Genomic DNA, 27,369 nt, shown 5'->3' on the forward strand with positions numbered 1-27,369 from the left:
TTGAATGGCTTTGTATCCATTTCCAGACTGAAAATGACTTTCTCAGCTGCCCTTGAGTTTCTTTAGGTCGTGGCATAACGTGTTGGGTTTTGAGATTATTTAGCCTACTTCACTTTGTCAGACAATTACTATTAAGCGATTTTTTTGATTCAACAGGTCTGGCAGTAATCAGGCCTAGGTGAAGTTAGTGAAACTGAACTTAGCTTGTGACAAATGTGACAAGTATGAAATAAGAAATTTTCACAGCACTAAAACCTTCTAGTTTAGAAATGTGTTTATTTAGTTCATCTGTATCACAAGTCATACAAGTGAGCCCTGTGCTTGCTCTGTCACAGTAACAAAGAACTATAACACCCAGAAACTGCACATGGACCCATCACAGAGACAGTGTGCCACAGAGTTCCACTTTTAAGACATCCATACCTTTCCCTTAACCCACACAGCTCAGTGCATTTGTCATTTGTGCTTATTGCCATTCAATTAACCTCCACAGGCCTGCAGCAGCCTTGGCCACAACCTACTGGAACATTGTAAAAGGTTTTGTTATACATTGTGTCCTTACCGCTTCAATTCCCACTAAAGCCTTGGGAAACAATGAGGTGATGAAAAGTGTCTGTGAACTACTCAGTTAATGCTAATAATATGATATATGATTCTGGATTTGTGAAACAATGGCCATCCCAGAGGTGCAAAATCTGAATCTGAGACATTCAAGACTGTATTGACCCTCATGTGAGTGACTCCACAGAAATGCCTGACCTCTCCAGATATTCAATGCAATTCAAACTTTATTTTTTCTGTCATAAATGAAAAACAACCTTTGCTGTGGAGGGCTTTGTGGTAGGTTTTTGGCAGGTTTAGCTCCTTAGCCAGAGAAGCTGAACTTTGTTAGAATTTCCTTCAGTGTATGCAAACAGAATTTGAACCTGCTAGGTGGTCCAGCTTGGGGTAGTTTGAATAAATAGACATCTGAGATGTTTATTATATAGTAATGCATCGTGCTCATGAAATCGGCAGCTACAGTAAAGCATACTAACACGGGACTAACACAGCAGGAAAATAATCAGTATTTGTTTATACTGACTGATGAAGGTCTATCAGGAAGTAAGGTGTGGACATAGACCATATCACAAATTCATTGTGTTTCAGAAGTGTTACTTATATTTACAGCTCATTTCTGCAGGGCAACCTGCTTGTGACAAATAAAGCTTGATGATACTGATACTGATACTCATTTACAGCTGTTTAATGTTCAATGTTTTTAATGCATATGCATCTTAATATTTGATTATTTTAAACTAACATCTTGTTTATAGTAAATACTTCTTTATGTCTCCTCCTTGCAGGTTGAGGTGTGGATGTCCATATGTCCCAGTCTCACAATATGACCACAATATCTGTAGGACACCAACTGCTGGATTGAGTGATTATAATTCCGTGGTCAAAGGTCAAGGTCATTGTAAGCAAAAACTGCAACATGCTACATGAGCGTGGAAATGCATGTGTTTAAATGTTAAAGGTGGATGTGATGTAGTTACTAAAATCCATGTTTCTCAGGTTATCTTGGTTAAAGGAAAGAAGAGCTATTAAAGGCATTTATCAACAAATTGATATGATGAAAGAAAGAAAGATAGGAAAACTAAAATGTTCAGTTTATGTTTACATACTTGTTTACTATTGGACTGTTTGTCTGTGCTGCTGAATTGGCTATTTAAATCTTCATTTTATCAGAGAACACAATGTTGGATAGCTGTGGAGTTATTTTTCTGTCAAAAGTCAGAAATGAAATTATTTTCTCAAATTGATAGAAAAATAATTCCATAGATCACTTGTATCTTTAGTTTAACATTTTGGTTCAAATTCAATTAACGAAATTCTTGGGATATGTGAATTTTTTTGCTTAAAGATTTACAGAACTTCAAGTAAATGGTAGAGAAGATAAACTATAAAAATATGGAGTTATCCGTAATGGGGTTTATGGAAAGACAATAAAATAGACACGTTTCTTCCTGTTAAAGAGAAGTTTTTCCTTCCCACGGTCCTTAACGTAAAAAGGGCCTCGCTGTTGTGATTTGTTGATAAATAATAAAACTGAGTTAACTTGAACTGAATTAGCATAATAGTTACACAAAAATACCTGTAGATGACCAGGTTGTGAACATTGTTGTCAGCTTATTATTGTAAATAAAAAACAAAGAAACACACTAAACACATCTCAAACATAACTGAGATGTCTCCAAAAGAATTTCACGTTACGGCTTTCATTTAGAAATATGCTGGCCTTTGTAGGAAAAAGAAATCATTTTATTCATTTTATTTTGAAAATGTAGGTGCGTGATGTCATCAGAGTGCGACAACATCCACGTTGATAAGTCATTAGCAATTTCATCTGCGACTGAAAAGGGACTTTTACCGTTTGAATACAGCCGTGAAAATGTTGTTTTTACAGAAGTGTCTGACACTCAGTTATTCTTCGAGCACTGCGCGAGCGGTCAGCCGCTCTCTTTGGTCTCACCGTAACCGTTCAGTTTTGCGCAGACTCTGTGCTGTGGCTCACTGTCCAACCACAGCCGGGACAGGCGGGACAGGGCTGCTCTCTTCACAGGACAACATAGGTTTTCGTCTTCTGTCACCCGCTTACAGGTGCACACCTCGTTTCGGTAGTTACCGAGGACTCTCAATTTCACGGAATGTCAGCAGTGAGGCATTGGGACAGATTCAGTCAACACACTATCACCTCGTTTACACGTGCAAGGTAGCGCACGCACACTGTGTTGAGGTAGTTTTTGTTTACTTTTTCTTTTAAAGTCATGTATATGACACGCAGACTGTGTCCTGTTCGCAGGTTTGCTCCACCAGATCCATGCAGAAGATCTCTAAGCTGGCTTACCACAAAGGTGTCGTCATAGTCACGTGTTCAGGATGCAAGAATCACCACATCATAGCCGATAACCTCAAATGGTTCACCGACTTGGAAGGGAAAAGGTTGGTAGTGCCGTGGACTCCTCACTGATTCAAAACAACATCCCGAGGGTGTATTGGGTCCTTTAATCTGGCAGTATTTGCGGTTCATGTGATTAGAGCGTCTGATCTAATAATAAAACAATGCTAAGCATCCCAGAATAATTTTGAAGCAGTCTTCTCTGCTGCAAGAAGGAGGGGATGATTTAACTTAGCCTTAAACATGAATGAAATTCTTGATGTTTTTTGCCCAACAGTGTACAGTACAAAGTCTCTGTAGGGTAATTTTAACGTTTTTAATATTAAGTTATTTTCTTGTGTGCAGTAAAGATTTTTTTTGGTACAGACAAATATATATAAGATTCCATACAAAGTGAGTGTAAAATAATAATTAAAAACAAATCGGTCGAAAAGATTTAGTTTTCTCCCTGGAGTGGCTCTGTTGTGTAGTGGTTAAATATTTTGCCTTACATGTATAAGATACTGGAAGACAGACAAACAGAGCCTCAGAGTGGCTCTGTTGGTGGAGGGAAGGGCATCCAGCACAAAATCTGTGCCAAATCAATGTGGATCCGTCCGCTGTAGGAACCACTTGAGAAGCATCCATCTACTAGTATCTACTATTCCTTGGAGTTACTGTATATAGAGCCAGTACCTGACAATCATTTGTCTGCCTGAAAAAGCACCATGAATCAGCATTAACTGCATGACTGTATCGCCTTATATTACTTTAGTGGTATGTATAAACACCAATATAATTGTAAAACTATTAGATTAACCTGGTGAGTTTATTAGTCAGTAATTAGTAATGTCTGATTTATTTATTTATTTTTTTACTTTTAATACCGACTCTTACGTGTTGTTTAACATAACAGCAACATCATAAAATATTATCTGCGACGTGTCTGAATCGCAGCAGGTAATTGATATCTCTGTTTCAGCCAACGACTGCTGCTGCAGTATATTTCAGTATAATTTTCAGTGTTGGTCTTTTGCTTCAGAAACATTGAGGAAATCCTCGCTGCCAAAGGAGAGACAGTGAAGAGGGTTGAAGGAGGTGCTGCTCTGGAGATAGTGATGGATCAGTCCACAGAAGACAAGCCACAGTGTGCTGAAGACACAGAGGAGTCTAGCAGTGATCCAGAAAAACGATAACGCTCTGCTTGTACTGTAATGTTTATACTGTAAAATTGCTATATTTAATTTATTAATAAAATCGCATTTTTTGAAATTTCTTTGATTTTTTCATCGTGCATTTTGATCATTTTAGTGTACATGATAAGCTTTCAAAAGAAGGTGCTGGAAGTATAAATCCAACAACTAACTGTAGTTGAAGCAAGAATAGTTTTTAATTAAATAATAAAATAACTATCTCGAACTGTATGTAATGTGTGTATAGGAAAACATCGAAGTTATTATTATTTTTGTTGTTGTTATTTATTTAAAAAAAACAAAACATTATTGCGCTCCAAATGACCCTGTGGGCGTTCCGTTGGGAACGACTAATCTCGCGACATCTCGCATTGTCGCGTACAGTAAACGTGTAAACATATATGACAAGTAGTTCTCAGCTAAGCTAGCTATATTTTGCAGTCTATAGAATTGACTGCAATGGACACTGCAGGAGCCCAGGACGAGGCGGACAGGCCCCGCCATCGGCCTTTCCTGATCGGTGTCAGCGGAGGAACGGCCAGCGGCAAGGTCCGTCATGTTTAGGGCTTGTATGTGATTTAGCATCCCGGCTAGCTTTGCGTACATGCTATTGGCGCCAATATTAGCGTTTATCAACCTGACAAAAACAAATGTCACACTCACTTACCCGGGAAATACGTATGTTGGTCATAATTACATGTCTGCTGTGTTCATTTTATACTATATTTGTGACCTGGTGGCCCAAGACTTGTCCAGCTAACTAGCCGCTGTAATGAAACTGTCAGTTCTTTATAGACCTGGAGTGAGCTAATAAATACCGAGGTCACTGATACAACGTTTCACTTCAGACTGTTGCTCTGGACATCAACTAAAACAGAATTTAATATTGTGCTTTAATACAATCAAAGGCATTACCGACAACAAAAGTCGATTTTTATTTATTTATTTACAGTCGACCGTCTGTGCAAAGATCATGGAGCTCCTGGGTCAGAACAAGGTGGACCACCGCCAGAGGAAGGTGGCAATTATAAGCCAGGACTGCTTCTACAGGGTCCTGACTCCAGATCAAAAAGCCAAAGCGATCAAAGGCCAGTACAACTTCGATCACCCAGGTAGGCTCATGCTACAAGTAGGATTTTTTCCCCTCTGCCAAATCTGATCACGACAGACCCAGTCGGTGTATTTGTAAGATCACTCTAATAGAGGTATAGGAGAGTTAAAAACCTACCTGTATTGTAAAATAGCATGCATATATATTTTGTTATGCTGTTTTAAGGGTGTTGTTAATTATAAAAGACATCCAGATATTGTTACTGGATGATCTAACATCTGTAGTAAATATAAAAGTCCTGTGGAGGAAAAAAAAAAGTAAAAAACAATCAGGAGCAAAAAACCACAGAAACAGAAAATTCAAAGTCTGACATGATGAATTGCAATGCTTAGATTTTATTTAGAGTTTGGGATTGCTATTTCTGAGCAGGTGACAATATATGGGCTGGAAGCAGTGCTTTAGTTAAGTACACTTGTGTTAACACGTGTGGGTTTAGTGGGTAATGCTGAACATGGGCTCTGTGAAATTATGCTCCTTACATGCCTCGTATTATGTACTTCACATATTTATTGATTTAATCATGTTTTTGCTGTTTTATACAGTGAATTAGACACATAAGGCTAGTCCTTCAGTGTTTCGGTTTAATGTCTTTCAGAGGCATTTGATAATGAGTTAATGTACCAAACGTTGAAGGATATCGTGGAGGGGAGGGTAGTCGAAGTGCCAACATATGACTTTGTCACCCATTCCAGGTAGGAAGGAAGCTCTTTGTGGTTCTAAGCCCTGATATTCTTTATAAAAAAATAAAGTCCTCTGTCCTCACCTCATTTATTGTGTTTATAGGCAGGAAGAGAGGATCACAGTTTACCCAGCGGATGTAGTCCTCTTTGAGGGGATCCTCGTTTTCTACCCACAGAAAGTGCGCGACATGTTTCACATGAAGCTGTTTGTGGACACAGATTCAGACGTCAGACTGTCTCGCAGAGGTATCGGTGACTCCCTTACACATGTGAAAACCAAACCAAAAATTTATGTTATTAAAAAAAATTTTTTTTTTATGTTTCTTAAGATTTCAAAACTTTCAAAATAACATGAACAAAATAACTTTCATTTACCAGTCTTTGTTGATTTTCTATTAATTTCTAAGTTTAAGATGTCAAACTGTGCTATTTGTTGGGATTATTGTGGTTTGGTAACAATACGATGATCTAATCCATAAAAAGCTTTATCATCAGAGGCCAAAAATAGAAAACTTGCCAGCAGAACTAAGGGGGCTCATTTTGTTGGCTGACTGGCCAGGTCAGGCCCAAATGTGTATTTGGCTGAGCATTCAACCCTTACATCAGAATCAATTAGCTGAAAAGCTGGCATATCTTGCTGTGGTGCAGTGAACAGTATTTGAAAGTCATGTCCTAAAGAAATGGGGTGAAAAGATCCAACAAAAGCCTGACACAGGATCTGGCCCTTCAATAGATCTGTCACTGAAGCTTCATCAGAAATGGTCTCAGTGGAAGGGTGGCTGTCAAGAAGCCGTTGTTAAGGAGGGGAAACGGGAAGAAAAAGGCTGAGGTATACCAAATAACAGAAAAACTACACTGTAAATCAGTGGCAACAGGTCTTAAGGCGTGATGAATCTGAATTTCTAAATTTTAGGTTTAGATGGCTGTCTATATACAGAGGAGGTCAGGAGAGCGTTTAGTCATCTGCCCATCACAGCGGAGGCTCTGTCATGGTTTAAGGCTGCATTTCGACCAGTGGCTTTGGGGATCTTGTCAAAATTAGGAATTATGAACACAGAAAGTTGCAGTCAGAAGTTGATCGAACATACAGAACCATCTGGAAAATGTGTGATATAAAGCAGCTTGAGTTTTTATCATGACGATGATCTCAAACAAACTATTAATGCAGCAAAAACACAGATGGATTAAAAAACAATCATACAATGGAACATTATAGGTCATGGATTGGCCTCCCCAGTGTCCTGATCTGGACATTACTGAAGCATTGTGGGATCCTCCTGACAGAGAGCAGAACAAAAGGCAGCCAACACCCAAAGAAGCCTGGAGCACTATTCCTGCAGGCTACTTACAGAAATGACAAGAGCGAGACCTGTGTTCATCAGAACTAATATTCCAAATCACTAGAACTCAATTTTTCTTTATATACGGGTATTTCCATGCAAGTTTGAATCAATTACTGTACCCATTTCCTATTTTTTTTCTAGCAAAATATAAAGAAACTGAGGATGACTCACAAATTTTGTACCATAGTAATATTAATAGATATTACAGACAGTGAAATGAAGAGAACACAAATATGGGAAAGTCCAGTTGTTCTTGATGGCATCATCACTTGTCTTTGGGATTCAGTTTTTGGTCTAATCTTTATATGCTGCGTCACATTTTTACAGTTGATATTATTTTTTTTTTCTCCTCCTGTAGTTCTGCGAGACATGAGCAGAGGGAGAGATCTCGAGCAGATTCTCAGTCAGTATACAACATTTGTGAAGCCAGCTTTTGAAGAGTTTTGTTTGCCTGTAAGTGTGGTGGTCAGCCCCGATTATGCGCTTATTTGTTCAGCATCTTATTCTGTTAAGCAGACACACATTACATTTGTTTCTAAAGACATTTTGTTCTTCCCAGACTAAGAAGTATGCAGATGTCATCATTCCAAGAGGAGTCGACAATATGGGTGAGTGCTTTTTCCTTAAGAAAATAAATACATTTCAGCATTTTCTTGCTCTCTGTAGAGTCAAAAAAACCAGAAAAACCCCCAACTCGTTTTTTTCTGATTTCCATCAGTGGCCATTAACCTCATTGTGCAGCACATCCAAGATATTTTAAACGGCGAAATCTGCAAATGGCAGCGTGGATCCGTGAACGGCCAAGCACGTGCTCTTAAACGGGTCCTGTCTGAGCAAGGTGACCTACAGAACGGATCCGCTAACGCCCCAGGAAAGAGGGTCCTCCTGGAGCCCAGCAGTCGGCCTCACTGAGACTGTATAGATTTGAATCGATTGGCTTTGAGCTTTAATCGTTGCTACAGATTGTATTTAAATTTTTTTTTTTCTAAATGTGAAGTGTGTTGGACACGCTCTGCATTATTTTAAAATATTACCCATAATCACATGTTGCAGGGATTTAGTGCTGCAACGTCTTTCCCATTTAACTGCAGTTATTGGTGCATTAACAGACTCTTGAATATGTTTTTTGTTTTTAAACAAGCAGTCTTCCATGATGCTTTAATTTGTTTTTGTTTTTTTTCTTTCAGTGTTAAGTCCAGTCATGTGACCTGTGTCTGAGACTGGAGGTCTTATAATTGAGGGTAGGAAGTGTTTCTGTACAGTAGATGCTGACCTATAGTCATGCTTTTGCACTTGGAGTGACCCTACTGTTAAACTGAGTCATGCTTCTTTATTGCTTTCAGATTAATATATTGAAATGATAATGCAGATGTCTTGTACGTTTCTCTTTTAAATCAAGTCAGAGCCAGATGTGTTGCACCTAGTTTCATATCGAGCACATCCTTAATTATTTAATAATGGATCTATGCCTTAATTTGTTTACTTCCACTCGTTATTTGTGTACGACAATAAACGGAAACTGTTAAACTTTATTCAAGTGTCAGTCGATTTGAGAAAAGGAGGGTGGGGTGGAATGGGGGTGGTGGATCTTGTGACCAACACAGTGTGTATAGAAAGAGCCGTTTGCTTTATTGGAGTTTGAGAGCACAGTGTGAAGTGTTGGTTTTATCCCCAAAAAGGAATAAAAAAAAATGATTTTACTACAGCACATTTTTGGAATGACACACACACACAAGTCACAGAGGACTTCAGTCACACACAGTCTTTCACACACTAACATGACCGGGACGTGACTGTGATTGCCTGATGGTTTCTCTACACTTGAACACGGCACTCGATGATTCAGAATGATGTACACAGATCACAGCATCTTTAGTTATTTATCTTCTTGTGTTTTTGCTTTGCTTATCTTTTTTTTTTTCTTTCAAGTGCACGTGTATGGCACTTGGGAGAAGCGGAGCTCTTCTCATAAGCATAAACATCCTTTTTAAGAACAAAAGGAGCACTGTATATAATACATTTCATAACCATACATGATTCTTACACAAAAATGTTGCAAAACAGGTTTCCAGTCTATCATGGCCATCCTCTCCTCTAAGTCCAAATCTCCCACCTCCCAGCCTCGTGCCCACAGCGAGCCCTCGGGGGTCTGCGGCCCGCCCGTAGATGTCACAGTTTGTGTCAGGCTGCCGTTTGAGGGGAACTCGAGTAGGGAGAGGGCTGAAGAAAACCAATAGATGGCACATACATGAGGAAGAGGAAGGAGCGGCTTGAGAGTAATGGACCATTCAGCTCACACACTCACACACTCGCGCAGCAGCTCCACTCTAAAACAGAAAGCCCAGGGAGCAGACTGGTCATTTCCGTAGTGTCTCCCTGTGATTCTTCCCCTCCTTGGCACCGGTCTACCTGTTGTCTCGCCGCAGCCACAGAATGTCTCCAATAATCCCAATTATAATCTCCCCGAGCAGTAGAGCTCTTTGTAAACCTCGATGACGCTTCAGTTGTCTGTAGTTTGTTCTCAACCCCCTCCCCCCACCCACAATGAGTCTCCCATCAGCCTCTGCGGGTAGCTTCCATTCGTCTCTCTTTCAGTCTGTAGTAAAGTGGAGTTAGTGTCATGAAGCACAGTTGGAGGTCAGTGTTGGAGGCCCTCCTCCCCTCCGCGGGCCCTAGGTCTTCTCCTCGCGGTCCGTCTTGCGTCTCGAGATGTTTCTGGGTTTTATCTTCAGCGACAGCTCCCAGAGGGCCTCCTCGGCCAGGTGATCGCTGAAGTCGTTGAAGAACGAGACGATGTCTTCGTTGCGCTTCAGCTCATAATGCCTGAGATGAGGAGAGGTAATTCATTACTGAGAAAGCAAAGCAGTCTGTGTGAAGATGACAGCCATGTTTTATGACATTAAAATTTAATGGAGAACAAAGCAGGAACACATTAGCGTTCCTTCCAGTGGCAAACGATGATGACATTTATTGCTGCGATTGATGTGTTCAGTGGCTTCTTATTAAATCCTACTTATTCCGATGGACCTACACTTGTTGGAAGCGCCGCATACTGTCCAGAATGTTGAACTGCTGCCAGCGTTTGGAGAAATTGACCTTCCCGTCGATCAGGTCAGGGTTCCCCAGGTGGACGAAGGTCAGGTCCTGGAGGATGAGACCCCTGTGGAGAAGAGTGGAAGGAATAAATGAACCAGTCGTGGGTAGACGGCCATCTCGATGAGTCATGCGCATTTACTCACAAGTACGGGATGCACGGGGGCTCCACTTCAGCCAGTGCAGCTCTGTATGCCCTGAAGGAGGAGGAGCTGTCGATCAGCGTGCAATACTCCTCCAATCCCTGAGGGAGAAGATGTGGGGATGTTTATTAAATTAAATAACAGCTGTGATACCCGAGGAGATTTTTAATTTCTCTTCCTAAATTCGCAATCGTCTCACCTCTGAGGTCTGCTTCTGCCACTCCAACCTCCTGATGGGGGCCGAGTCCAAAGCAGACAGTATTGCCAAGTAGGAGTTGAAGTTATTCAACTTTCTTAAGTGCTGTAATAAAAATAAATATGACTGTTAAATGCTGTTAAACAGGGAAACTCCTGATGATTTGTAAGGTTTGTAAGACTTAAACCAACCTTCATTATCTTAATGAACTTGAGAAGCAGCTTTTCTCTGTCTTGAGCTTTCTCTTGCTGAATTATCAAAGAGCGAACCCTGCAAGGAGACAGAGAGACACACGGTGGGGTGTCGGCGTTCATTGAGGCGAGATGGTATGAGAGGAAAGCCACAGAATTTAATTATAGGGGAGGAGATGTTGAGTTAAGCGTTACAGTGTCTGATGAGGTTTGTGTTTAGTTTTTTTTGTCATACCAATAGCTCATGTTGTTAAAGTGCTCTGTGAACTGAGTCAGGTTCGGACTCTTCTCCTCATTCTGCTCCTTGGCCCAAAGTAGAACTTCGGGAATCTGAAGGAAAACACAGAGGAGAGCAGAGCACAAAGTTGGGATTGATTATGTGTCAAAGCACAAATGATCGGCAGATCGGTGAAAGATTTAACGCAGCAACGAAGGCACCGTACCTCAATTTTATAAAAAAGTTCAGCGTCGAGAAGTGTGAGCTGATCGGCGATCTCGTGACTGCGAAAGTCGTGAAGAGTTCCAGGCCTGATGAAAAACACACAAATCATTAGATGGAGTCTGAAACTGAAGCGACACAACCTCCTACTTTCCCATCTGTCCCGAAGAGCAAAAAAGCCTTACAAACACAACAACAGTCATCTCGAGGTGCTTTATGCTGTAAGGTAAAGACCCAACAATCAGACAACCACTTTGACCAAACTCTTGGTGACAGCGGGAAGGAAAAACTCCCTTTTAACTGGAAGAAACTGCATTTATGGCAATTGCTATATGTCAAGGCACATCCCCACAGGAAGTGACTAGCAGAGACAAAAGAAAGTCAATGACATTCACATGTCCACAGGCAAAAAAACACTACGTGTCATGTGTAGTGGGTGGGTACCAAATGAAACTTTCCTCAACTTCAAGGGGGATAGTTGAAATGGCTGCCAATTAGATCGCAGGATACCAATGATTGACAGGTGACAGGGTGGCAAATATACAACACACACAAAGCAGAACCGCCAAAACTGTAGTTCTAGCATAAAAGATGGATGTAGTGGGTGCTGCTATACGTCGTGTGGATGAGTGGCGTAATGGCAGCCCTCCCTGAACCTGAGTCTGTTTCTGCTGGAGGTTTCTTCCTGTTTAAAGGGAGTTTTTCCTTCCTATTGTCACCAAGTACTTGCTCATAGGGGGTCACCTGATTGTTGTGACTTTCCCCGTATTATTGTAGGGTCTGTACCTTACAATATAAAGCGCCTTCAGGTGCTGTATGAATAAAATAAAACTGAACTGAAGACTGTTGCAGGGTTCCTGGGTTCAACTTTGCCTCAGTGTTACTGCAGAGTCCAGAATCAATGGGTGACCTCACTGCGGCTATGTCCATCATTTATATACAGGCTATGATTCAATTCATTCCAAAACACTTTACAAAACAATTTAAATGGAAACTGTGGTGCACTGTTGTGGCACACAGCTGAGCCACTAACTCGGCCTTTTTAATATAGCGGATTGATACATAGTGCACACATAGCTGCTGATTGGGTAACCCTTTTGATACAGCTACCAAATGAGAGAAAACAAGCCATTGCACAATCTTTCACACCACTTGAGGGACACGTTGTTTAATCCAGAAACCACAGAAAAACTGTGCACCGCTTTCCGATTTTTATTTGTGTCCTTGATCGTCCCCGCCTGGCTTCACTCCTGTTAGCGCTGTCACTGTCCACCTATCCTGTGCCAAACTGTCAGTGCTTCAACCTTCCACTGCTCATTAGAATTCATTTACCTGGACTGTCTGATCATCTTCACTTTCATCACAATTACTAAGCTATTTCTTATATTACCTCAAACTGGTCGACTGATTATTAATTAGTACAGAGAAATTATTTTAATACAGCACCCTGTGTCGATAAAATAGCTGCTTAATGAAGTTAAAATGGAATCTGATATTAAGATACATCTCAGTACACAACGCTTTACTCCCCAAATGTTTAACTGCAGCCATGATATCATCTGGGAATCATTAAATTGGTTTAAGATTCTATGACTGCAGTCTTGTGGTTTCTGATTGCAAGTCTGCCAGGCACTGAATCCAGCCCTGCTTGTTATCCTTAAAGGTACAGAGCTATAAGAGAAGCACTGCATTTTTCCGTCATCCCCATCCCCATGCACGCCTCAAAAAGACTTGACTTGAAACTCCCACAGTACCTTGCAGAGACCCCTCGTGCCGCGAGGGGCTTGAGTGAGTTAGTGTAACGCAGCAGCTTCTTTTGCTCCACCTTATCCAGGATATTCTTGCGGAGCACACGGGCGAGACTGAGTTCGCCATTACACACTAGTGTGAACACCAGGTCCATGAGCTGTTTCAAAATGTCCTCGGTCAGCTCTACCAAGCTGGAAGACACAGAAGGGACGAAAGAAATCTGTCAGCTCAATAAAGCAGTTAAAAGGTAACAAAAGAAGGACAACGGGGAACAATAACTACTCACCACAGCTCATCTACCACACGAACCAGCACAAAGAACGTGTTCTTGCTGACTCGTTTCTTGAAGGTGTCTGGACTATGGCAGAACGTGGTATATGTGCTTTGTGGTTAAGGACAGTGACAACAGTGTTTAATGTGGAATTAAAAAAAGAAAAAGCTTGATACTTCATGATACTTCCAAGAAGTGGCAGATGAATGAATCATCAATTCATCAGGGACTTGTCCCAGTACGGTTCTTACCCAAAATAAGTGAACTATGAATACATAACATGCTTTCCCTTTTAAAAAACAATGCATTTCTTCACTCATTTACTTCAATCAGTTACACTGCTTGTTATATCACTTCTGCATTACTCTGCAACATCACGGTGCAGAGTAAACACACACACCCACATATCTAGCCCTATCCCAACCAGGAGTACATACACAACATCTTTCTTTAATATTTAAGTATAAGGACAAAGTCAGGAGTGAAGAGCACTTTACAAAAAACTGTCATGGCAACAGCAGTGTACTGTAGGGATACTTACAGATAGATAATGCTCCCACTATTTTGTGTAAGGATTCCTAAATAGAACTGAAGTCATGTTTGCAGATGGTTTTCCAGCTTTGGTGTGGTTTTCCCTTTACAGTCACATTCTTTTCCCTTTATGTAGTAAATAAATTCAAAATAATTTGCTTATTAAACGGCATCAAAGGTATGTTATGTACATTGAAGAAATCAAGAGTCACCTTAGTTCAGACAGGCCACTGAGCCAAGATTTGGATAAAGAACCTTCTACTCAATCAGCTGGCAAATCTTATATGAAGAGTGCTGTTTGCTTTAGCTCGACTTCTGTAACTGCAGAGCTGTAAGCCACTTTGATACCCACCTCCACTTCAGCTTCTCTTGTTTTCCTTGATTCCTGCTCTAAGAGTTGTACTGTGAGGTGAGAATAATGGGTACCTGTCTAGATCACCAAGGTAACTTGTGTGTTCGGCTTTTTGGCTTAAAAATTGACTGTGGGTGCCACATTTTCTCTGTTATTTCAAACAGCATCCTGTAAGTCTACACAAGGAATATGTATACATGCAACCATGAGGTTTGAAGTTACAGCAGTGGAAACCATGCATCGCATTTTTTCCTGGAATTTGCAATACAGAAAATCTTTAATTTCTTGTTATGTTTGGTCCTAATCTGCTGAACAGTCTCCCACACTCTGCTTTTATTAATCAGTGTCCCACTCTGAATGCTGAACTATGGTGCAGGGCGTTTTTGCAGAGTCATTAGCCTCAACACATGGCCAAAATACCTGCAGAGCTCTTAACGGTTTTATTGACAACTGCTCTTTGTCTTTAAAGTTGAGCCAATATTGTAAAGACCTCATCATCATTTCTGACAACCGCCTGAGCCTGAATAATTTGTCAAGTCTTGTTTTATGCAGCTTAGGAGTCCCAGCAAGGTCAGATCAATTTTATCCAAAAGTATAGACGCTTTCATCTCCTTTAGGTTAGATTATTGCAGTTTGTTATACAATTGTTTGTGGAAACAACGTTTACAGAGCACAGCTGGACTAAAATGCAGTGGCCAGACTTCTTTACTAAAACCACACAAAAAGCGAACACTTCACCCCTGTTTTAGCTTCTCTTCAGCTAATTCTAAAACACTAACTTATAATTGTGTTAACTTATATTGTGCTGTGGGTTTGCACCAAAGTACAAAGTGCACACCAAAGTGTATCATCTTTCCCCAGCAATGATGTTTTAATTATTTTATATTTGCTTTTAATTTACCTGTTTTCTATTTTTAATTTTCTTTATTGCTCACTTTTAATCTCCTTGTGCTGCCAGTATCTTACACCTATCACCGTTTCACTTTTATCTCTGTTTGTCTTGTGATGCACTTTATAATTTCGATCTTTCAAAGGTTCTATTTAAATAAAGTTGATTTTTTTTCCTTATGCTGCTGGAATTGCAGCTTCTAGAAGACAGATCAGAAAACTGACCACATAGATTTTATTGGGCATGTATCATCAAGAATTCCTATTTAGTCAATAAGGCTATGAGACGGAGTCAGAGCTGAACACATTGATCTGCCTTTAAGGCTTATGCCTTTAAGTTTAAGAGCTCTGATGTGCAGCAGTTACAGCAGCACAGAGAGCACACAGAGCAGTAATATAAATATATTAACATATTTATATTTCCCCTCTGTGCGCTTGTGTTGAACAAATCATGAAATGTGCAATTTTCTGCAGCATTACTCTCCAGTCTTCAGGACAGTCTTATGATCCATTTTGTGGAGAAAGAGTCAAACAACACGTCAAACATCCCTTTTACAGGAGCCTGAAGCAGAAAGCCTGGGTTAACACACAAAGCTGATAACCACCATTGTGACACTTATGATCTCCCACTGGAGTTTTAGGTTCTGGCAGGCCAGCTAATGCAAAGCAAGCCTCCCCATATCCACCATGCTTAGAAAAAAAACACCTTTTTGAACTCAACCTGGAGCTTTGCTTAAGTTCTGCAGATGTAAGCGATGATTTTTTTGACTTGTCCTGTCTGAACTCAGAAAACACAACAAAAAAAGTAACTGATTAGACAGTGTAATGGGACCGCTTTATGTCTACATAGACATGCATCATGTGACTACATCACAATGGCATAACAAATACACATTTTCTCTAAAATTCAAAGGCATGTGTGTTTGACACAAGACTGTTTTTGCCTGTTCCCTTTAGCTTTCTGTGAGCCTCAGTGTCTTGTATAAACAATGATCGTCATTAGGCAGTAATCACTGTCATTACCGCGTTGCTAATTAATTCCTGCAGTAAAAACAATAGAGCTGTGACTAACTTATTATCAGATATTCCACTGATGATATGCTCAATCAATTGATTAACTGTCTAGTCATTAAGACATTGGGACAAAATGCAGCTTATCAAAATTTCCCCGAGTAGGTTTGCAGTGACACAAGTCTGCAACACACATGATTAAGAACGATTTATTAAAGCATCTCCTAATTTGTCCAAATAATAAGTTTGGCCATATAAAGTTAATGATGAAACACTGCAGAAGTAATGTGTTTAGTCTTCAGTGGAGTGCTAAATATTAAGTCCAATCCATGTGATGTCTAAAATCCATCCATCCATCCTCTTCCACTTGTCTAGTTTAGGGTTGGAGGAGGTGGGCTGGACCCTGTCCGAGGTACCACAGGGCTGGACAGGTCGCTAATTTGTCGCAGGAGCAACACAAAGAGACGGACAACCATTCTCACTCACATTCACTCCTAGGGCCAATTTAGAATCACTAGTTAACCTGAGAGAACCCACACTGCCCCTAATGTCTCAGTTTTTTTAATCATTAAAAATAATAATAACAATTAATAAAAAATAAAGAAATAAAATATAGGAAAAAAAGTATGAATATAATTTAAGTGAAAGCTCTAAAACGAGCAAGCAGGATGAACAAGGGTCTCCTTGGTAAATAAGGATTAAAGTGAGAGAAAGAGCACTCTGTCAACAACAACAACCAAACAAAAAAAAAGGTCAGAGTGACATGTAGAGTTATTTGAAAAGGATATCTGTAGTGTAGCTTCTTAATGAGGTCCTCTGGGGTTATAAAAGTCCTATATGTAGTCAGAAAGGCTTCACAGTACAAAACGAGATCTGTCGGGCAAGAACAGAGGGAAAAAGGCAGCGTGTTTCAGTCGATGTGCAGCCAGTGTTTTCAGTTACTTAATTAAAGCTGACAGCACATCAAACGTGAAGGGCTGACACGCTGCAAAAAACTGAACCGCAAAGAGACAGAAAGCTATTTAAAACACCGTTCAGAGGAAAAATAATAACACAGCAGTCGAATTTAAACAAGTACACATAAATCTGTCTTTGACTCTAATGTAAACGCACAGCTGTCAAAGCTGGCAAAACAAATCTGTGCCAGTGACCCAGAAGCACAGTGACACACTGCACAACATAACGACTGCGATGCTTTGCGTGTGCTGTACTGTACCTTTGCGGTCTGTTTCTGTAGCGTGGACTAATAGGATGTCCCCTGATCCGGCGCGGACGTCGGGGCCGTCGTCATTCTGCGAATATTAAGTAGCGGGCGAGGTGCGGCAGAGAAATACGGAGAGGTGGGTGAGAGTGAAAGGAGGAGGAGGAGAAGAAGAAAAGAGTGGTTAGACTTGGGATGGAGTGATGCAGTCTAGCCCAAAATGAAGCACGCACATTTCCTTCCCCCTCCCCGACCCCTCCTGTCCTGCACCAGCTCCCTAACTGATGACGGAGAAAAAGTCTAGATCTGTGCGTGACAAAGATCGCCTCTGCTGCGATATTTCTTGCACGACACCTCTAAATCTCAGCAAAGCTTTACACCTTTCCTCCTTACATTTCTGATCGCTCCCCGTCTCCTTTTTTAAAGCATTGCTGTCACACTGGCCCTAACCTTGCAGAGTGGCGAACAGCATTTTCACACATCTGTATCTCTGTATCTAACCCTCACACTGCACCACACAGGACAAAGGAGGAGGATGGAGCAGCAGCAGAGCAGTCAATTTTTAGATCTGCAGTTTTGGAGATTGAACTCCAGAGGGCAGCCACGGCTGCTCTCGGGATCTGATTTCACATCTGAATGACTCACGGCGACCTTTTACCCTGAGCTGGACTAACAGGATGAAGCGTGCTTTGTACGCTGGTGCTGCTGCACACTTCTGTTGTCGGTGGATTTCTAAAAACAGCACACAGGCCTCAAACAGCTGTCCCCTTACTTCTTGTTTTAGTGTTATCCTGCTCATGATCTCCTTGTGGTCTATGAGGGCGAGCTCGTCCACATCTTCTTCATCGCTCCCAGCTGAATCAGTTGCCTTTTGCCTTCTGAAAAACCACACACACACGCGCGCGCACACACACACACACACACACACACACACACACACACACACACACACACACACACACACACACACACCCATCATCAAACATGTTCAAAATTCACACTGTGTGCAAGAGTGGAAACAACTGATCATTTTGCAAAACATTATATTTCACAGTTGTGCTAACTAGCTCATCAAATGTGAAGAACATCCTTTCTGCAATACCTTTCCTTATCCTCTTTGTTATTGGTGGATGGCATCTGAGGGGTGGGGTCTTGAAGGACATCATCAGCCGCGATTGTGTCCTATTTGTGGAAAGGGGAGAAAAATAAATAATTAAATGAGCATCTGTAACATCATCACTGATGAATGACCCCCAAGCAGCAACAGGAGGCTGCGTGGCTGTTGATGAGATCAGAGGGACCACTAGGACCTCATGCAACATGTTGGCAGAGCAGAAATGGTGAATGGTTTATCTCAAGGTTTACAAAGGATGTTGTCCCCATTAGTGCTGATGCAGATAAGGTGTAATGAGCTGGGGGGGTCAAATAATGAAGCTTTCCTTCGTTGTGAGTAAGGAAAAACCCGACAGATGATACCCAAACCAGAACAACACCACAGGGTAGAAGCACCAAATGTAGAACCACAAACACAACCACACTTCCATACATCATCCTAATCCTTTGTTCTCTCTCTTTCTCACCTCACCCCAACATGCCTTAAAATCCCAAATGCACAAGCTGCCCCAAGGGAATACAAACACCACTGTACACGCACGCACATACACTTGTCGCACATGCACAGGTGCACAACAACTGTTATGAGAAGTGTTACTGGAAACCATTGAGAATCCCTCAGCAGCGACATGTTAGGTGTTAGATTTGAACATGGTTAAACGCTTGTTACAGTTAAAGCGCAGCCAGTGAGAGAGAGAGAGAGAGAGGAGGGCAATCAGCAGCCAGGCATTCATAACAACATACACAACATGGACATCTTTTTTTTCCCCCCACAGACACCAGCCGGAGCACACGAGTCCCTTGCAGGCAAAACCCTGTGAACCTCAAGTCATGCTCAGTCAGGTTTGGCCATGTTCACATTCCATCTCTTCGCCATCGCTCCAGGAGGTGAATCAATAAAAGCTGCTCGGCGCGCAACAGATGTGAGGCTGACATCTGCCGACCGTCGCTCGAAATCCCTCCAATTGATTCATACCCCTGAAGTGATGGGGATGTGCAAATGGAATTGACCTTTCACCTCCCCACCCCGTGCCGGTCAGCTACTTACTCCGAGGGAGTGAGGCAGCTCCCCATTGGCCTGGCTGGATGAGTACAAGTTGACATACTCCCCCTCCCCGCCCTCGTCGTTCGCGCTCTCGCTCTATGGGAAGAGAGGAGGGACACAAACCGAGGTGTGAGGGCGGCAGAGAGTGTTTGCTAAGGGTGGAGCAGACGCCGAGTGAGAATGTGTGGCTAAGGAGGAGAGATAGCAGTCTAGTCGAGGTCTGGCGCTCTACAGAGTGATGTGCCTTCTAGTTCTGCTTACTTGTGACCACCAGGTGGCGCTGGAGTGCGTTAGATACAAACAGGTAATAATATTTACTGGCAAGAAGAACATGCAGTGCAACATGCTCCGCTGGGATTCTTTTAAGGACCAATAATCAGACAGCAGACAGCTTGTGAGCAGTGATAATGACAACAAGATACCACTAAGAAAATGAGTCACTGCGTTATTATTATATGAGCAACAATACTGTACGCCAAACAGCTGTGATCTAATACCAATCTGCCAGGGGAAGGGATCCAGCATCACATTTTTCCCCCCTTTTAAATCTGTTTCACAGAGCTGGTTCAAAAGTATTCCTGCTTGAGCTTCCAACATCTGTCCTTTTTTTGTACGCTCACCGCTGAGGTGTGGAGAGAGTCAGTGAGAGAAGACTCAGAAGGAAGACAGACAGCCATAGAACCCACTGAGCCAGCCAGGGAACCGTTGGGCCCGCCCCCGCTGCCATCCAGAATGGTGGCATTGGTCAAGGCAACCTGGTCCAAGCTCTGTGATTGGTGGAAAAGAATGAAAGCAAGAAAGAAGACAAAACAAAATGAAAAGGAAAAAAAAAGAAGAAAAAGACAGGTCTAAGAGATCAGAAAGAAGGAGGCAGAGCAGGTAGAAAAAGATTCTGCACAAAGGGAAAAAGACAGCGAGGGAGGGGGGCGTGTTCACCTCATACCTCCAAAACTTCCATTAGCCTTTGACTATGGGAGTGATGTGCCTGAACATGAATTGCACACACACACACACACACACACACACACACACACACACACACACACACACACACACACACACCTAAACTAAATACAACATAAACATTTCCAGAGGGGTAACATGGAAGCTATAAAAAAAGGGCTTGGCTTAACAAGGACACGGATAAGCCAGCATCAGCTCTCAGTGTGCATCTATGTTTCAACAAGCGATGTCTAAATGTTTGGTGGTTCATGTGGCCACTAAATAGATGCCTGGCAGCAGGGAGGGAGCAGTAACTTGTTCTAACATGTTGCACATAGCAGCCCTGTCTCAGCATACCAGCACAGAGTGGTGCAAACACATAGATCACTGGCAAACACGCAGACAAATGAAATGGCACGCTCATGCACAGCCGAACAGAAACCGGAACCGAAGAATCTCATTCTTCTTTTACTTTGCAACGCAAATCTCGAAAATCCTCCCAAATCTGTGAAATTCCTCTCCGCTCCTTTAACACGTCATCCCTCTCGACATATGCAAAGCTGCTTTCCTGGAAGGCGCCCCCCCCCCCCCTTGACATTCCCCCAAAAACCATCATGCCCTGACGATTTGAGGAATGCAAACATTCCACAGAAACTGGCAAATGGGAGATGTGGAAGTGTGCATGTGTTTAGGAGAGAAAAAGGCGCTCCCAGCACGGAGGTGAGAGGGACAGGGTTAGTAGTCGAGAGGCTTCACGGTGGAGGGTGAAGTAGGAGTGGAAGGAAGAGCAGTCGAAATGGAGGGAATGTGTTTTCCATCAGATCCATCTGCTGCTGCATTCCATTGGAGATACCCTGAGGGAGAGCCACACCATGTCTCAGCGTGCCTCACACACTGAGGGATCACCATGGGTCAACTCTCCAAAAAATACTGACCGGAAGGCTGTGACACACATCCCAAATCTACTACAAAGTGCTTACTTGAACACAGCACTGATTAGCCTCAAGCTAACCCTTAAAGAAGAAGCTGATGGTTGAAATGAAACAAAAAAAGACCTGACACACTCTCATGTGATGTTCCAATGGGCTGCTTTGTACCTACAACTCAATAACTGAGGCACACTGAAAAGAAGAAAAGGATCAAATACAACCGGTAGAGGAAGGCTTTGCACACAAACTCACAAGCTTTGCTAGCAAGAAGCTGCACTCAACTATAACAAATTACTCCACAGACTCATTACCACGCAAAGCACACAATAATAAACAATATATATATTTTTTAAAGCAACAACAAAAATCACACAGTTAAAACAAATGCACGCATGGATGGGTGGAGCAGCAAATCTAACTGCACAGCAAACAAATCACAAACGCCTGAGGGTGTAGTCAGGAACGTCAATGGTGCAGGCGTAGATGGACAAGACTGTATTTACATATGAAGCACACACACAGGGTCAAGCTACCCCTGGACACAGCACCCAGCCAGAGTGGAGAATGGAGAGTTCAAATGCACGGGGTGAAGGAGGGAAGGGAAGGGGGGGGAGACTTACCGTGGGTGTGGTCATGGACGCCTGGCCAATCAGGTAGGAGTTAGAAACCGATATGCTGAGGCCCAGCCCAGAGCCCGCCTCCTCCATTGCCGCCACAGACGGCTGGAGGTGGCAGGAGAGAGAGGAGGAGGAGGAAGAAGAAGGGGAAGAGGAGTGGGAGGCCTGAGAGGGAAACGAAGACAAAGAAAGAAAGAAAGAAAGAAAGAAAGAAAGAAAGAAAGAAAGAAAGAAAGAAAGAGTGAGAATAAGACGGGGTTGAGGAGAGGTGCAGATGTGGGTGTTAAAAGAGAAAAAGAGAAGAGGGGACAGTTGATTACACTAGGAAGCGAGACTGTATTAGAGCAGATTTAATCAAAGGTCAGCAGTGGAGCAGTGAAGTTAAGTGGTAAAAGCGTAGGAGGTTTTTCTAGTACAGCTGAGAAGCATCAGCTCATTGGCTGCAGATGGAAATACAAGAGAAGGGAAAATGTGTCTGATTTTGAATCTTCTCTATTGTGTTTTCCTGGAAAACCTTAATTACTGCAGCACATGTGACGTGTTCAGGTTACACGCATTTATATTGACTCTGACAGCCCACTACACCTTTTGATGTCCTGAGCTTTAAGAGCTTTACAGAAACCAGGCCAGCTGCAACACGCTCTAAACAGAGCCAATATGATCCGCTCTAGTTTTTTTTTTTTTTCCCCCCACCCATTTCCTTATCCACACAGCGGCTGAATTGACTTTTTTTTTTTGCAAAGCCCTGTAAAGTTGCCAAGGCGTGTAAGCCTGGAACATGGGTTTATGGAGGAGGCAAACAGGCTTAGTCCACTGGGCCACGAGCTCATCAAGTCCAAAACACGAGGCCAGATTAGGCCTAGGGGGCAGGAAGGCGGAGATGAGCGCGGCCCGACTGTATGCTCAGACAAAAGAGTGATAAAAATAAAAGTTGGGTGCCTGGCTCAAAAATACACAGGGGTCGATGGCAGAAAGGGGACAGCGGATGAAGGTAGTGGGTCTGGGTAGGCAGCCATTCAGCCACAAAGTCTGTTTCTCTCTTTGTGAATTTGTTCTGTACCCCGGAGAAGCATGTCATCTGCTTACTGTCCACAAATGCGCAGTCATATTTGTGGACAAAAGACGATTGTGTTTCTGGAAATGTGGCAAAATGTGGATCATCTACCGTGAACACAAAATATTTATAAAGCTCTCTAGTGGTGATCGTTAAACATTTTAAAAAGTCACATTAAAGGCCCCCAAAAAACCCTTGTTTTAAAAATCAAAACATTTTCACCACTACATAAAAATGAAGGCGCCAAAAGCTCAGCTGATCTGCTTCACTAGGACTGCGTGTTCCCCACCTCATAACTGCCATTAAACTACAATCCAAAAGCTGTTAAAGTGTGACTGGTGCACAAAAAGCCCCTCAATTTAAAGTGGTTAGAGAAGCACAGAGAAAATAACTAAGATCACATGGAAAGTAACCGATAATGTTCCAGGTTTGGTAGTATATAATGAGCTAGTGTGAGAACGCATTGCTTGATAGCAGTGTGCCCTTCTTTTGCTGTGACTTATCCTGGTGTGTGTCTCCTCCACTCTCTCCCCACTGACTCATTGTCAGACGGTTGTCTCAATTAACCCAGACGCCGACCCAGATTAAGATAAGTGGTCTGGATCTGATAAAGGCCGGTCTTATCTCCAACTAACAACCAAACACCTCCACGTATGTGCAGATGTCTGCTGCGGTTACAGAAATGGAGAGAGAAGAAAGAGAGGGAGTCGAATAGGTGAGGGAGATAACAAGAGAAGAGGAGGCTTGAGAGAAAATTGATGAGGATTACCGCTGGAATGCACTTGCAGCTACTCTTTGCTTCCTGCCGGCAGGGACCACCGCCGCTGCAGACGGCTTGTTTGTATTCTTCACACGGGCTCGCAACGCTTTTTAGTAATTTAAGGTGTCATTTCATAAATTGCAGTTTCATCAACGAACACTTCACCGCTTCAAAGTTTTGCTCTAAACGGAACTGAATGATTCCAGGAATTTAAATTACAGCTTTGCTCACTCGGCCCAAATGAGCAAACCCGGCTATTTTATCTGCTTCAGGCCTTGAGAATTTATGAAATGTGGCGAAATATTAAAGGAGCTCGAGGTCGCGGCCCTTTGAAGTAGAGATGTCTCTTACCAGTTGTCTTTGCTTTGGTGGCAAAGCCGGGGGCTGCACCGGCTCGTGCACTGAGTCGGTGCTGCTGAAGGAGTCGTTGAAGCCGTAGACCTCCTGGAAGCGCTTGTTGCGCTGTTCATAGATGCTTTCGCTCTGCGGCATCTGGTAGAAGACAGAGGGCTGTGGCTCCGAGTAGTCTTCCACAAACTGCATGTATTGAAGGACTGGAGGAAAGAGATTCATTCGATTAGGAAACGTGTTGTTTATTTTGCGTAAGGTTCCAACTTTAAGAAAAAATAGTTATTATTATTCTCTGGCTCTCTTCCAAAGTGCGTCTTTTGTCTCATCTTCCTCTCCCCAACCAGTCACAGCAGCTGGCTGCCCCACCATAGGCCTCTTTCTGCTTGAGGTTCCTTCCTGTTAAAACAGAGTTTTTCCTTCCAGCTGTTGCCAAGAGCGTTCTCATAGGGGGTCATTTGACTGTTGTGATTTTCTCTGTATTACTGTAAAGTAATACAATTTGAAATTAACCTTGACGTCTATAACAAGTGTAAATAATCAGTATTGCTCATGCAAGATGGGAGATATAAAATACAGGAGATCTAAAAAGGAAAAAAAAACGTAAGCGTGTCACAGCGAAGTGTTGGGCAACCACACAATAACATTTTTCATTAAACTCCGTCTGCGTGGTTAACACCCTGGTGATTCAGACATTTTGCTAAAAATGTTCTAAGGCCCATGAATGCATCACTATGACATCATCAGTTATTTTCCTGGGTTTGACAAAGCTCCTCGAATGACACAAACCTTATTATATAGTGATTCTCACTGGGTTAACAGTAGTGTGCATATACTGCACTTTACATCAACCAGGACTCTGGAATGTGATTAAAAAAGCAGGAAGGGCAGTCTGCTGCTGGGAATGACATAATACAGTAGCATGAGAGGAAGTGATGTAGCAGTCGGGCGAGGAAGTGACCATCCACTGCCCTCTGTGCCCCTGGAGCCGAACCCATTGTAGCACATCCTGGTGTTCACTTCCTGCCTCTATTCACAGAGGAATATTTCCTTGACATAAACCGCGGTGCAACAAGTGGATGACAAAGTGCACTGAGCGTCCTTTTCCAAATCTCAACTTCAGTCTTTAACCTTTAATCTTACTTTACTCATTTAAAGGTCGTCCTTCTTTCTAGACCTAACAGCTGCATCGTAATGTCTCCTGCCCCTTTTCTCCCCCCCTCACTTACTGTGTTTGCTTTTCTTTTCTGGCAGTGGCGGTGGGCTGGCGGGGACATCTGCATTCTCACTGGCAACGTACTGGGAAACAAACACGCCCCCATTTGTTTGGGGCATGGGTGAGATGGGTGTGAAAAGGGGGAACGGTGGCGTTGGATGAAGTTCCTCTTCCGACAGGTTGTCGTACTGCGAGGGGAATCGCTCGTACAGCACCCTGGAACCACTGTCGGAGAAGGACGACGTTTGGGTGCTGCGCCGCTTCTTCATCGGCAGGGCAGGGGGTGCGCTGATGCGGGAGGACTGATTGGGCTGGGGGGTCCAGTAATCTTGGTGCTGGGGTGGGGGAGCGCTGAAGCGTGGATGCGAGGGGTGCTGTCCAGGAACGGGGGAAGAGGACTCGCTGTGAGACTCGGGCAGGGGGCTGAGGCACCCCCCAACTGGTATTGGGGGCAAGTTTTCCCCAGCTGACAAGTCCTGGTGGAGGAAGTCATAATCTGGGTCGTAGTGATCTGTGTTGTCTGCAAAGATAAAGAGAAGATGATTTTTATTTACATTACATTTTATTTTTTTTATTTAGTTCTTCGTATTTCATCAACAACTAGTGTTGAAAATATTAAGGAACCCACCCCCTTTAGTCAATTATAATAGCAGGAGCTAACACAGCATAATTACCTCACAGTTGAACTTTTGACTGTTTTTTTTACTTTTCTGTCAACTATTTGTGCAAAAAAAAGCACATATTTTTCCTGATTTTGTACATTGTTAACATTTAAATATGCACCCATCTTTAGTATTTTGTGCAAGCAATTTGACCAGCATAAGAAATAAAATAAGCAATTCAGCGCTGAATAGCTGGACTTCTTACCGAGCGTCTCACAGCTGGTGTTCCGAGAACACTGCCCGCTGTCCTGCTCTATGGAAGAAAGCTGTTCGTCGGATTTGCTGAGTTTCCCCATGCTGCTGCACGGTGAAAGACGGGGAGAGTCGCCACCGTACGAGTGGCTTCCCCCAGAGAAACGCCTCTGAAGGAACTCCTGTTCATACTCCTGTTGTTGCAGAGACACTGAAAGGTTAGTTTACTTCCTACAAATACCTACTGCATTTAAGGTTTTAAAGTAAACTAATGGGATGCTATAATACAGTGCTGTGCAAAAGTCCTGAGCCATTATTTTCTATTGGTATTTTGTAGGAAAATGGGAAACAGGTGCAGTGATTTATTGAAACGTGCAAACATACATGAAAATACAGTACACAAAGCAAAAATGGAGGTTGTACAGTTTGAACAAGTATATACAATATGACTTGATATGCTTGATCACAGCCTGAACTCTCTTTGGCAAAGTTTCCTTCTGATTTCTTTAAGTAGTCTTCAGGAATAGTTCTCCAGGCTTCTCAAAGGACATTCAAAGCTCTTCTTTGGATGTTGGCTGCCTTTTGTTGCATTCTCAGTCAGGATGATCCCACACTGCTTTAATAAAGTTGAAGTCTGGACTCCATGACTGATAGTGTGTTTGGGATCGTTGTTATGCTGAAAATGAAGCTGCTGCCAATCAGATGCTTTCCAGATGGTGTTGTTTGATGGATCAGAATCTGACTGCACTTTTCTGCGTTCATAATTCCATCCGCTTTGACAAGATCTCTAACACCACTGGCTCAAATGCAGCCCCAAACCATTACAGATGGCAGTAACATGTTTTGCAGACGACTGTAGACCCTCACCTCTTGTGACCTTCTCTCATGTACATACCAATGACGACTGGAATACATAATTTCAAATTTGGATTAATCACCCCATTTGACATGTTACCACTAATTTTCAGTCCATTTCTTGTGTAACGTGGCATCCATTTCTCCCTGTCCTCCTTCATTATAAATGGCATCTTGACAACCATCCTTCCACTGAGACCATTTGTGATGAGACTTCAGCAGACCGATGAACTGAATGGCAGGGTACCGTTTCAGGTCTTTACTGGATTCTTTCTTATTTCTTAAGGACACGACTTTCAGATACTCCACACCAGGTTTTCAACT

The 27,369-nt window shown here is 42.5% G+C and overlaps 3 protein-coding genes across 11 annotated transcripts in view; 2 read left to right on the forward strand and 1 right to left on the reverse strand.

Moving 5' to 3' along the window:
- Positions 1 to 2,357: 2,357 nt before the first annotated feature.
- On the forward strand, positions 2,358 to 4,343 carry dnlz (DNL-type zinc finger). The gene is made up of 3 exons (XM_086301169.1): positions 2,358 to 2,755; positions 2,846 to 2,985; positions 3,963 to 4,343. Exons 1-3 carry the CDS (start codon positions 2,435 to 2,437, stop codon positions 4,114 to 4,116), a joined length of 615 nt encoding a protein of 204 aa, XP_086157295.1. The 5' UTR covers positions 2,358 to 2,434; the 3' UTR covers positions 4,117 to 4,343.
- Positions 4,344 to 4,464: 121 nt separating this feature from the next.
- uck1 (uridine-cytidine kinase 1) lies at positions 4,465 to 8,779 on the forward strand. Its single transcript, XM_086301167.1, has 7 exons — positions 4,465 to 4,662; positions 5,066 to 5,225; positions 5,820 to 5,916; positions 6,008 to 6,150; positions 7,606 to 7,700; positions 7,807 to 7,855; positions 7,966 to 8,779. The coding sequence occupies exons 1-7, from the start codon at positions 4,573 to 4,575 to the stop codon at positions 8,157 to 8,159; spliced, it is 828 nt and encodes a 275-aa protein (XP_086157293.1). The 5' UTR covers positions 4,465 to 4,572; the 3' UTR covers positions 8,160 to 8,779.
- Positions 8,211 to 27,369, reverse strand: part of rapgef1b (Rap guanine nucleotide exchange factor (GEF) 1b) — a 45,759-nt gene continuing 26,600 nt past the window's right edge. For 5 of the 9 annotated variants that reach the window (XM_086301161.1, XM_086301159.1, XM_086301162.1 and 2 more), the window contains 19 exons: positions 26,204 to 26,384; positions 25,350 to 25,856; positions 24,124 to 24,326; positions 21,962 to 22,123; positions 20,091 to 20,237; positions 19,474 to 19,566; positions 18,415 to 18,494; positions 18,085 to 18,190; positions 17,328 to 17,403; positions 16,896 to 16,984; positions 13,345 to 13,433; positions 13,064 to 13,249; positions 11,314 to 11,398; positions 11,106 to 11,200; positions 10,871 to 10,949; positions 10,683 to 10,784; positions 10,487 to 10,584; positions 10,279 to 10,407; positions 8,211 to 10,070 (listed from right to left, as the gene is read on the reverse strand). In XM_086301161.1, coding sequence (XP_086157287.1) covers positions 9,920 to 10,070; positions 10,279 to 10,407; positions 10,487 to 10,584; positions 10,683 to 10,784; positions 10,871 to 10,949; positions 11,106 to 11,200; positions 11,314 to 11,398; positions 13,064 to 13,249; positions 13,345 to 13,433; positions 16,896 to 16,984; positions 17,328 to 17,403; positions 18,085 to 18,190; positions 18,415 to 18,494; positions 19,474 to 19,566; positions 20,091 to 20,237; positions 21,962 to 22,123; positions 24,124 to 24,326; positions 25,350 to 25,856; positions 26,204 to 26,384 — 2,658 coding nt within the window. In that variant the 3' untranslated portion in view covers positions 8,211 to 9,919. The remainder of the gene's footprint in view (positions 10,071 to 10,278; positions 10,408 to 10,486; positions 10,585 to 10,682; positions 10,785 to 10,870; positions 10,950 to 11,105; positions 11,201 to 11,313; positions 11,399 to 13,063; positions 13,250 to 13,344; positions 13,434 to 16,895; positions 16,985 to 17,327; positions 17,404 to 18,084; positions 18,191 to 18,414; positions 18,495 to 19,473; positions 19,567 to 20,090; positions 20,238 to 21,961; positions 22,124 to 24,123; positions 24,327 to 25,349; positions 25,857 to 26,203; positions 26,385 to 27,369) is intronic. The other 4 variants (XM_086301163.1, XM_086301164.1, XM_086301165.1 and 1 more) reach the window with 4 other exon arrangements.

Source organism: Aulonocara sp. 'chitande type north' Nkhata Bay, linkage group LG7 (assembly GCF_057382095.1).
Source record: "Aulonocara sp. 'chitande type north' Nkhata Bay isolate Kocher_YH1m ecotype deep benthic linkage group LG7, A_spYH_male_GT1.1, whole genome shotgun sequence".
Classification (NCBI taxonomy): domain Eukaryota; kingdom Metazoa; phylum Chordata; class Actinopteri; order Cichliformes; family Cichlidae; genus Aulonocara; species Aulonocara sp. 'chitande type north' Nkhata Bay.

Coding starts and splice junctions, on each gene's coding strand:
- dnlz (XM_086301169.1), top strand. CDS start 2,435: ATGTTGTTTTTACAGAAGTGTCTGACACTCAGTTATTCTTCGAGCACT. Junction 2,756..2,845: donor ACCTCGTTTACACGTGCAAG/GTAGCGCACGCA, acceptor TCCTGTTCGCAG/GTTTGCTCCACCAGATCCAT. Junction 2,986..3,962: donor ACCGACTTGGAAGGGAAAAG/GTTGGTAGTGCC, acceptor CTTTTGCTTCAG/AAACATTGAGGAAATCCTCG.
- uck1 (XM_086301167.1), top strand. CDS start 4,573: ATGGACACTGCAGGAGCCCAGGACGAGGCGGACAGGCCCCGCCATCGG. Junction 5,917..6,007: donor GACTTTGTCACCCATTCCAG/GTAGGAAGGAAG, acceptor TTGTGTTTATAG/GCAGGAAGAGAGGATCACAG. Junction 7,856..7,965: donor AAGAGGAGTCGACAATATGG/GTGAGTGCTTTT, acceptor GATTTCCATCAG/TGGCCATTAACCTCATTGTG.